We start from the raw sequence: 11,485 nt of genomic DNA, 5'->3' as shown, positions 1-11,485 counted from the left end.
GAGAGAGAGAGAGACTCTCGTTTTGATTTGACCATACACCACTTCCAAACAGATACCCTTTTCCTTTTCAAGCCACAAAACCTCAGCACAAGAGGTTTAGATATTTAAGTGCCCAAATCAACAACCTAGCTAGGAAGTGCCCATAAACCATATGATTTGTTGCTCACTAATATAAACAAGCACACATTAATTCAAAGCCACTGATTAGTTTCGAAGAAGACAATCTAATGGATGGGATCCTTGGTGGAGATGATTTTTCCGCTGATGGCAGTCTCGGACACTCGTTAATGTGTTCGATCAATTGTCTCAATAAACAAACAAATATGCAAAGTTTCGTATCACGGCTCAAGATGAGACTCTTTTGAATCTAATATCGAATATCTAAGACTTCCGACACAAGAATCGGGTGTAAATTTGTTTGTGTTGCTTTTGGTCAGTGATGTTCTGTCTCTAGTAGAGGAGATGGATTTGCTGTGTAGTGAAATCTTATGGCACCAAGTGGGTACTGCTATTTATTTAGAGCTAAACTGTCTCATTATATGTCCTGCAAATCAAACCCACTGTGTGCCTGCTGGGTTTGCTTATATTCAATTACCTGGAATGGGGTACCTGCAATAATAACATTCAAATAAATCATTCTGATTTCAAGAGGGTATCTGTTCAACAGATCAAGGAGATCAGATATCTATAACAACTAGAGCATCTCTATTTCTATCTTATTGTCAAAAACAATGTGGTTATAAGGCGAAAATTGTATAACACTCGGAAGTTTAAGAAAACTGTTATATTAGTCATTGCATGCAAAATGCTCCTCACAATAAGATAACACAAGGACTCTCGGATTCAGACATATCGGATTTTACTAATATAACAGACAAAAGTTGTACAGTGTTCGAGAATATTGAAATTCCGGAAGATATGCAAAATCACTCACTATTGGACTGACTCCCTTTTGGCCACAAGAAAACACTAACATTTGCAGAGATGGGACATGAGATAGCTGTGGTTTGTATCCCACTGTCCTGTGAACTCACCAGCTCATTGATTGATTCTCCTAAGTTGTCAAAGGTCTAACTCTACCGGAGGAATCATTCACCCCCATCGAAATATAAAGGAAAACTCATAGAAGATATAAGAACCTCAATCATGAAATGAATGTAGGGAAAGGCTTTGTATGGATGTGGATTCAAGAATACTATGTCATGGGCAAACAAATTGTCAGTGCAAGAAAGGAACTGGTGAGAGGAGTCCTAGCTGGAAAGGGCGGGTTTATCGGATCCTGTCCATTGAGAAATCCAAAATAAGACACTTGGTAGGGAAGAGAAGTGGCATCCAAAGCCCCCATCTCTCTCCTGGTTTGTTTTCTCTGCCCTCTTGGGCTTTAATGAATATCTTTTCACGTCCAAAAAAAAAAAAATCTCTCTCTTGTTTTGTACTTCTCAAACTTGATCTCAGTATCAAATACCATGTCAATGAACGAAAATTATACAGCGCACCCGCGCACCCGGGTGTGCTGAATACGCTCTCGTCAATGAAGAACAGTAAGATCACAAACACAATAGGGAAGAGTAGTGAAAGCAATGGGAAAATGAAAGAAGCTTGTTTAATTCATGCAGGCAGTACATCTCTAACAAATTGTCCCCCATATCTCTCTGACTCTTTGATCCTCCTTCCCCTAATTCTCTTACTCTCTCATTCAATTATACTTAAAGAGAAACAACGATGTTCTAATCGAACAAAATGACAATATATGATAAATATCATAGCAGTAAATCTTCAAAAATAAACAAGTAAAAGTCTTACTAGGTCCTTCTAAACCCCAACATGGTGGTTGTAATATTGGAGAAGCCTATTGGCTTCTCTAAGACCACTAAAGTAAGCTCCATGGGTTGTGGAATAGTGAGTTCTGTGTGTTGCTTCCCCTGCAAACAGAATTTGAAGTGAAGAAGTTGAAGTAGCACTAGCAGCCTCATCACAATTGCTTAACTTTGGCAATGGCTCTGCCAGGATGTCCAAATCCTCACCACTTGATCCAACAGCAACATAAGAGTAGGATCCAAGAAACAAAGGATCACTACCCCATTGACTTTTCAACACCTTGGAAAATTTCACTCTAGAGTTTTCCTCATCATGGTTCACATGCCCGTTGCCCAAATGGGAATGAGAATTCTCCTCTTTCTTGTGGGGTTTTGATAGAAAGCTAGAGATTGTTGCTGTGACTCCATTGACGATCTCTTCATCTTTGAGTGATTCAAGCTCAAGTGCTTCTTTCCCTGCAAACCAAGACAATAGTACACTGGAATTGTGATACAGTGGACAAACTGAAGCTGTCTTCCTCATCCACCATGGAATCTTCTTAAGCCTGAACTCTGAGTCTTCTCTGTGAAACACCATTTGCAAAAATGGAAACTTGCTGAAATCCTGGCCTTTTGTAACATGGGTGGAGCTCAGTTGCAGAAACAGCTTGTTAACAACACCAAAACCAAGCCTTGATATTGCATCAGCCTTGAAACAAGGCAAGGGAGGACTGAACATACCTGAATCTTGCTGTGTTGCAGCTTTAAGTACCCCCAAAGAAACAGTAACAATAACATGATCAGCCAGCAAAACTGACCCATCACTAAAGTGTAGCTTCACAGGCCTTGAATCATAGCCATTTTGATCCACACCTAAATGAGTAGCCTCTGCCTTCCATTCAACCTTGGTGACCCTTTTGCCTAGTTGGATCACATCAGGTGGTAAAACAGAGGCTAGGGACTGAACAATGCTCAAGTAACCTTTAGCAATGGTGATTTCTTCACCTGGGAACATCCTGTACTCGCTTTCTGCATTATAATCCAGAGTCAACAAGTCACCAGCTGAAGTATAAGTCCTCTGGGTGCTCTCATACATTGCAAAAACCGCATCTTCTAGCGTCTTTCTGCTCCATTCACCACAACCATTCACCTCCTCCTTGCTCTTGTTCGAAACCCAATAAGCATCCAGCCCTTTTCGAAGAAACGAACCAACACTAAGCTTCCCTGCACCACCATCGTCAGAAGCAGCTTCATCTCCAAGCTTCATATACTCAACCTTCTTCCCCTGAGCATAATCCATCAGATTCTTATACAAACTAGTAATTGGATCCACCACATTCGGACTCACCTCGAACCCACCTTCAGCAATGGTCTTGGCTTCGTCTGATGACCCGTCCATGCACTCCCATGGCTGCTCGGACTCAAGGGCCTTGATTTCTTGAGCTATTTTGTGAAGAGGGCTGCCTCCAATGCCATGGATCCAAGTAGCACCCATCTCAATCCGGTCACCACCAAACTCTGAAGTGTTTATTCTGCCTCCAATTCTAGTCCCACCTTCCACAACAATGAGCTCAAACAAGTCCTCACACCCAGAAGTGTAAAGCTTGTTAGCTGCTGTAACACCAGCCATTCCTGCCCCAATGACAACAATTCTTGGTTTCTTGGCCACCATTTTTGCACAAAGTTTGAATCTTTCACACCAAATTTGAATCTTTCACTGGCTCAAATCAACACCAAGGGTTTAGGGAGAGAGAGAACTGTGAGGTGAGGTGGGATTGAATTACTAATGAGGATTTTATAAAGGGGGTCTATGTCTCTATGTGGTTCTCTATGATATTTGGGTTAAAGGACTAGACTTTATTAAAAATTTCTAATGAAGACAGGGCTCTACTTTTTTTTGGAGCTCAATACAGAGACCCCCAATTATATGGCTCATATACCTAAAAGACAAGTGCTCAGGAAATCTTGTCCTAGTAGCCCTAAATGGTGCTGCCATCTTTGTCCAAAATATATCATTGTATTTGAATCACACTCAGTTGATTTACCCCCATTTTACTGCTTGGGCATAAAGATCTCAGCGGCAAATTTTACACCCAAGGCAAAAGCAAAAAGATTAAAACTTGGTGGTGCCCAGAAGCTCCAGAACATATCTGAAGCTTTTAAAGGTTGATAGGGCCTCTCACCAACTCTTCACATAGACACTGGGGAAGGCACAAACTCACCAACTGATCAATCATGAATTGATCATCTTATGAATATACCAATCATGGCCTCTTGGTTGTTTTCGTTATGGTGACTGGTGATCGGTTGCAAAGTTATTACATATGGCAGAACTCATACTAAGAGTCCCCTTTGATACTGGCTTCTCTAGAAGCCCTTCTAAGTACTTCTGATATAAGCCCTTTTGATGAAAAAAAAAACACAAGCGTTTTTACGGTTAATTCGCGTAATTTACTTTTCATAGGGCTGCCGAGAAAGTGACTTAGATTGAAGTCTAGTTATATGATGACTGGTATCAAAGTCATACTTGTGATTCTACTCTTTTTTTTTAAACGGGATAATGAACAGTTCTTTGCGCCTACTAAAACTTTTATTAAACTAATTGATTTACGAACCTATAAAGTCGAATAAATACTAAATTATACTTCAATTCCTTCGCAGCAGTATTCCAGAGTATTGTATAAAGATTTCTGCTTTTCTTATGCGATCCATAAGCTTTTACAATTGGGATATTGTGGTCAACTTATGCTTTGGATTATAGGAGTGAGAAGTAAAGCTTACAACGAATCTTGGTGGCCATAAGCATCATTATGGCAATTTTATACTATGACCCAAGCTTGTTTATAAACTAAGCCAATGGCGATGCATATTTTATCAGTTCCTTTAAATTGATAAAGACTTCTTCAATTGTTTACCATATCCAAACCTTTCTTGTAAATCTTCGTTAAAGGAAGTGCAGATATGACACTATAAAGGGCCTCTCTATACTAGAAAGGGTTTTCAATTGTACTTATTTCTTGAAGGAAAGCACTGTTTAGTTTTGCAATGGTGTTATGCATACTCCAATGGTGTTATATGTGCAATGTTGACCATAAAAGAAACCGACTGTCATACATACTCCAATATTGTAACAGAATGAGCATTTTGCTTGTGGAGAATAAGAGGTATTATTAATATTTACACTTACTTTCTTGGAGAATGACATTGATGATTGAGACCAATATATCACCTTTTATTTTTGTGGTATGATGATGAATTGATAGGAGAATGATGATGAATTGATAGGAGGATGATGGGATTGGAATGGGGTACAAAAGCAGCTATGTAATGACATCATTGTGTTAATAATTATGTTGTTGATCTCCCATTTTTTATCTTAGGTATATAGAAGTTGCTACACAATTGGTTTTTTGACATCCTCCTGTGTCTCCATAAATCAAACTTAATACAGATGGTTTGGCTAAGGGCAACCATGGACCTGCTGCTTGTGGCGGTGTGTTTCAGGATGAGCATGGTCACTATACTGGCGGGTTTTGTCAAGGTTTGGGTCATTGAACAGCTTTTTTCGCAGAACTAAAGGTGTATATTTCATACAAGACAGCTGTTGGAGAAATCATTTTCAGTAAAACTTAGACCAGCAGTTTCTACTATCTAATGCATCTTGTATGATGCCTTCACAAACGAAGGTAACATCAAATATGGTGTTTGAAATGTCATGTAAGGATATAAACCATCATATGTAAAGCTGCTAGAATCATTGAAATGAATTTTGATCTACAGATGATGAATAGAAATTCCAGTTAGGAGAGATGGCAGACCTTGATATCACGAACCACTTGATGATTAGAGATTATTGGGTAGTTGCTATAGCTGCCACGCTGGAACCTATTGTTCCACCAGCGGGGAACTAGTATATCAGTAGCTTCAGAAATGTTGGGTCCAAACATGTCCTTAAGAAACCCCAATGGCCTCTTTCACCGTCTCCTCATCACACTGAGCTTCCACACGCTTTGATTCCCCATTCGTCAACGTCACGACCAGGATATTGGATCCAGGATATGCATTCTCCATGTGCTGATGACGTAGAAGAAAATAAAAAGAGATTAGCAGCCAGCTAGTTGGAGACAACAATACGCATCAAACATAGATTAGAATATGATGCATTTCTTCAATTACGCATCTTATTTGTCATAATATATACTATAACCTTAGAATCCATAATATTGGTAAAGTAAATAATATATCTTATATGGGAAAGAGACATTGACAATACACAATGCCTCCATAAAAAGCCATGTGTGGTAAGAAATATACAGATTAGTTCCTAATAAACGAAAACAATGATGTGGTATACAGGTTTGAGATCTTGTTATATTATGCAGTGTTCTGATTTAGATCAAATGAACAATAGGTAGAGCTCTAGAGATAGCGACTGAACTCAAATTTAACCATTATTGCCAGCTTTGACAAATTGATAGAACCATCTCTGAAATAGGTAGAGATCCAAACTACTGACCAACTGTCAAAAATGCTGGAACAATGTTTAAAATTATCCTGTTTCAAAACTCCTTTGATGGTCATTTAAACAACACGAAAGAGAAATAAGCCAAATCCTCATATCTAGCATGTGCTGGAAATGAGAAGATCCGTAGCTATATCACAATTAGGTAAAATGTCAAGGACAGTAGACAAAAGCAACCTTTTTTACTAACTTACTATCAACTACTACCGTAGAACAAAAGGTTTCCAATGTGAATCACAACACTTCAAATGAACATATGTTTAGTTAAACAAAATATTATTTGAGGATTGTAGAAAAATCTATGCAGAAGGAAAAATACCGAATCTGTAAATCTGCTGGCAGCAGCATGGAAAATTTACGTTTAACTAGACAGCAACGACAACCATTGAATCCAACCTGCCAAAATGTGTAGTAGCCTCTTCGCTCATGGGCATAGATGAAAAACTCTTTCCCAGGTCCACATGGCCAGAACTTAGGAGGGAACTTGAGAAAGATCTTTGTATACACCATCACATCCAATTTCTCTATGGCCTCAGTTTTCCATTTCTGTGTGGTTATATAATCCATGATGTTAGTATTAATCAGAAGCAAAGTTGAATAGCAATTTCAGAAGAGAGATTGAATGAGATAGGACTTCAGTCAATCATAAGCAATTTTACCAGTTATCTTAACTCAGAAGATACTAAAAAAGCATACCCTTGTCACAGTTAGTCTGCCTAAGCAGACCATACATAAACAACTGTAGGTCTTTTGCTAGCAAGGAAGCATATGGATTAGGATAATTATGCTAGAACTACATGCGACTCCAACATGTTACATCATATAATTTGCATTACCAGCAGAAACTGCTAGAGGGAATGCTACAATTCATACAGTTGACAATTCGACCATGATTTGAGAATGAAGCCAATAATCTTTAGTTACTCAGGTAATGCCAACACTAGACCTTTGTCATATTACTATTTTCAAGTCAAAATGGAGGCACTAACTATAACAAGGCAAACTCCTAATGAGACATAAGTTCTTCAACATTATGAACATACTAGCATCCCATCAATCTTGAGCCTGAGAACAGAACGGTTGAAGGAGTATTTAATATGGGAATCATATATTTAAGTAAGCCATGGTAATAATAGCAATAAAATAAACTTTCAGAAGACCAAAGCTAGATAATCTTGGTGTCATAAAGAAGCCCACCTTTACCAAGGTTAGGGTTATGGAATGTGAGACTTTCTCATTATGCAGCCCATCTCATTACACAATAGGCAGTCTCCCAGTAGACCAGACAGAAAATAGTTCTTTCATATACGAACCTTCTAGCTTGAGTGAAACTAAAGAATAAAGTATAGCTGCTAGTTGAATCCCCCCAATCATTCATTTATACAAATATCAATGCAATAGAATCTACTATAAACCCAACCCAGTAGCTAAGTACGCACTGACCAAATTAGTGTTAACGTCTCTGAGTTCCCTTATTTCAGCAAGTACAATTGTTTACTTTAACCTCATCTGAGGATTGACTAGGGAAATTGAATGATTTCATCAGTACAAATATAACTAATTGCAGGTGAAATCCAAAGACCAAAGTATTTGACAGAAGTCAAAGGAAAACACATTTTTAGATACCTGAATGGTCAATGGTGGTAATCATCCTTTTTTTCAAATCTTCGGCAGCAGCAGTCATGCCTAGTGCCTTGCAGGCTTGGATCATGGTAGCAAAGGTGATATGGTCAGGAACACATTTTTTCTCTTCCATTGTCAAAAATAATTCACCCATCTTATTTATATCACCAGCCCGACCATAGGCACTAATAATACAGTTGAAAAAAGCTGTATCTAGTATAACATCTGAATTCTCTACTTGCCTCAAAATAGAATCAACTTTCTTAATATTCCCAGCTTTGCTGTACGCACTAATGAGTGAACAATATGTAATAGAGTTAGGCTTCATTCCTTGGTGCTTCATGTTTCTGAAGTATTCCTCCATCTTCACAATCTTTCCAGCTTTCCCAAATACCTCAATAACAATGTTATAAGTAACAACAGTTGGAGTGAAATACCTTTTCTTCATAAACTCCATAATAGATCCCATCTTTTCAAACATTCTTGCTTTCCCATATGCTTTAATCAGGATATTAAATGTCTTGAGGTCTGGCTTCATTCCCATTAGCTGAAATTCATCGTACCACTTCTCCATCTTGTCTATCTGCCCACTTTTCCCATAAGCACCAAGAAAAGAGTTGAATGTGAAAACATCAGGAACGCAGTTGCCACTTTCAATCATATCTGTCAATGAGTCCTCCATCAGTTCAAACAATTCTGATTTACCATATCCATCGATAAGATTGTTGTATATGACTGTGTTACACCCAATTCCCAGAAATGACATCTCAGCCAAAACTTGTTCAATCAGATCATAGCGACGAAATTTGGTGCAGCAATTTATAAGAATGGAATATGTATATACATCTGGTTTGCAGTCAGAAATTGACTTCATGTCATCAACAGTAGAGAATGCCTTGTCAAAGAGACCACTTTTGCCATAAACACTAACAAGAGCTGTGTACACGTCAACAGTTGGTTTGAGCCCATCAGTTAACATGAGCTCGAAAAGTAACCCAACCTGCTCAGGTTGCTTGCACTTTCCAAGCATCATGAACAATTTTGCGTAAGTTTGGCATCTCGGCTCATACCAATGTTGCTTACGCAGTAGCCCAAATATCTACAGAGAGGAACATTGTCTCATACCAGAAATATGAACAAAAGGCTCAAATGTAGAAGCAGAAGAAAATTCAACGGTATATGGGTAACATAACAAAAACAATTCAACAATATATGGGCAAGGTAACAAATGAAACTGCTATAATAGAAATGACAACGGTATAATGGCAACTTTACATAGTTAATCAATCAACAAAATGAAATGTTAACTGGGATGTTTGGAGTCCTCAGAACATTAAGCATGAAACCACTGAATCATCAAGAATTCTTGATACGTAAAATTGCAGCTAATACTCATACTCCCTGAGATGCATCCATTTACAAATAAAATCTTCAACAAAGATAAACTCACTATTACTTTGCCACAACCACACTTGTACTAGTATAACATCAATTAACACACTGCGTTTGGTTCATACTTTAGATCATTACTTTGGTTTGAATAATTCAAGAATCAATATCATGGGACTGTCTGGTCAGTCAAAAACTAACATTGCATCTAATCACTTCAATAATAACATATGCTTATTTTCTTTAAGTCGACTTAAATATTCATAGATCAACAACCCTTTTCCCTGTTGGATAAGGAAAAGCAATCTCTATATATACAAAGCTCAAAGGTCTTTGAGATGTCATTGGCATTCACATTTAAAACGGCCTAGCCAAGTCACACTAAGCTCAGAAGCGCCCCTCTTTTCTTTTTTTTTTTTTTTTGTTATATGATTTCTTGGCTTTGAGTCTAAAGATCATTACTTTTCATCACAAATCTTCCTAATTCTACTCCCCTCAATCAAAGTTATCAACTTTATCTGGATTGCTAACATATAACAAACACCAACCAAGAACATAAACCCAGAAAAGCCAAAAATCCAAAGAACAAACCTTGAGAGCATTCTCCCAGAGATTGTTGGAAATAGCCTCATCAAGGGCCTCCAAAACAGGCTTAGGCCAGAGGTTGTTGTACTTGTTGGAGTTTGCTTTCCTCTCAATGTTTTTAACAGCAGCCTCCGTTCTCAGAATCCGAGAAAGCTCCTTCTGTGTAAACGGGCCGGAGCTCCGTTTGGATAGACGGAGACACTGGATTGGTGGGTTTCGCTTGTGGGTGTGGTCGGAGTAGAGAGTTGGGGTCGATACAGGGGAGCGGAGGAGGTGTAGCTCCATTGGTTACCGAGTGTGTAGTGAAAATGAGGTGGAGGAAGACGTGTGTTTGGTATTTATGATGATGTGATTTTGATAAAATAATTCCATTTCTTTTTACCCTCCAAGTTACATTTTCCTCTCGGTAATTTGATTATATGACTCAAGGAAATTTTAAACCAAACTTAAGAGATGTTTGTTTTTTATATTATGTACTATATTTGAAATAAAAACCTTGAATAAACATTGTTCTATAGAGAGTTGTAATAAGTTAAGGTGAAAATGTTAGTGCTGAACCATTAATAATTCTTAAAGTTTACTTTAAATATCTTTTTTTCTTAATGATGACTGGAAACCCAATAGGAGGCTAGGCTATCACGCCTTATATACATAGGTTAGGTAGTTATAAATGAATTTTTTTTAAAAGGTAGATATATTAAAAATGAATTAATAAGTGTAGGTAAAAAAGTTTTTTTTTATTTTTATGGAAATGTAGGTAAAAGAGTTAGCTGGGGATTAGATATTTACCTAATTTTTACTTTTCAGACTCAGAAAAAAAAAACCAATATATATTATAAAAATACTAAAATAAACAAATTAGATGGTTAGTAGGGTTGGTCAAGGTGTTAGCCTTGTACCAACCCAACCAAGGTTCGAATCCCCTCGGTGTAAAATTGAATTGAAAATTTTGCTGCAATTTTACTGATGGAAGGAGGGCACGTGGAGAGAAGCAAATGGTGCAAAATTTTGTTTTATTACGAGATTTCAAAAGTTTCGGTACAAGAAATTTTGGGAAGGGAAAAAAATATCGCTGGACGAGAAAAACGAAAATTTCGATTTTTTCTTCCTTGATATGACTTGACACGACCCACCCCGAATTTCACCCTGAAACCCAGAGTAAGTCGTGCGGGGACCACCTCCAAGGAAAATTTACTGAAAGATTAAGAAAATCTCTCTTGCAGATGGACAACCCTAACTCGAAAATTTCATATTACACTCTTAATTTAACACTTCTGAACATCACATAATATACAAAAATTCTAAAGTATTCAGAGCTACTAAACACAAGCGGAAGCAAGAAAACACGAGTAGGTTGAACAGGTAACCTACTGGCGAAAACTGGCAGAAATGCGGGTGACTCTGCCTCGTCTCCTACTAGATCCAACCCGAACTCTGCAGACTGGGCAATTTAAAAGAAGGGCCCAGGGGAAAACATTTAATAACGTTAGAGTGAGTAGACAAAATAAAATGATAAATAAAATATTTATGCTTCCCCAAATTAATTTCTAAGGAAAAATCGAATGCATGC

General features: G+C 37.8%; 2 protein-coding genes across 2 annotated transcripts; both read right to left on the bottom strand.

Annotated features, from left to right (window-relative positions):
- Positions 1 to 1,595: 1,595 nt before the first annotated feature.
- Positions 1,596 to 3,489, bottom strand: LOC101293630 (probable polyamine oxidase 5-like). Its single transcript, XM_004307176.1, has one exon. The coding sequence runs from the start codon at positions 3,466 to 3,468 to the stop codon at positions 1,813 to 1,815; it is 1,656 nt and encodes a 551-aa protein (XP_004307224.1). The 5' UTR covers positions 3,469 to 3,489; the 3' UTR covers positions 1,596 to 1,812.
- A 2,104-nt stretch (positions 3,490 to 5,593) lies between these two features.
- On the bottom strand, positions 5,594 to 10,200 carry LOC101309686 (pentatricopeptide repeat-containing protein At3g53170-like). Its single transcript, XM_004308636.1, has 4 exons — positions 9,922 to 10,200; positions 7,945 to 9,040; positions 6,638 to 6,864; positions 5,594 to 5,870 (listed from the first exon to the last, which is right to left on the bottom strand). Exons 1-3 carry the CDS (start codon positions 10,198 to 10,200, stop codon positions 6,851 to 6,853), a joined length of 1,389 nt encoding a protein of 462 aa, XP_004308684.1. The 3' UTR covers positions 5,594 to 5,870; positions 6,638 to 6,850.
- Between the last annotated feature and the right edge of the window lie 1,285 nt (positions 10,201 to 11,485).

Source organism: Fragaria vesca, linkage group LG7, assembly GCF_000184155.1.
Source record: "Fragaria vesca subsp. vesca linkage group LG7, FraVesHawaii_1.0, whole genome shotgun sequence".
Lineage (NCBI taxonomy): Eukaryota > Viridiplantae > Streptophyta > Magnoliopsida > Rosales > Rosaceae > Fragaria > Fragaria vesca.
This window is presented reverse-complemented; position numbering and strand designations above follow the sequence as displayed.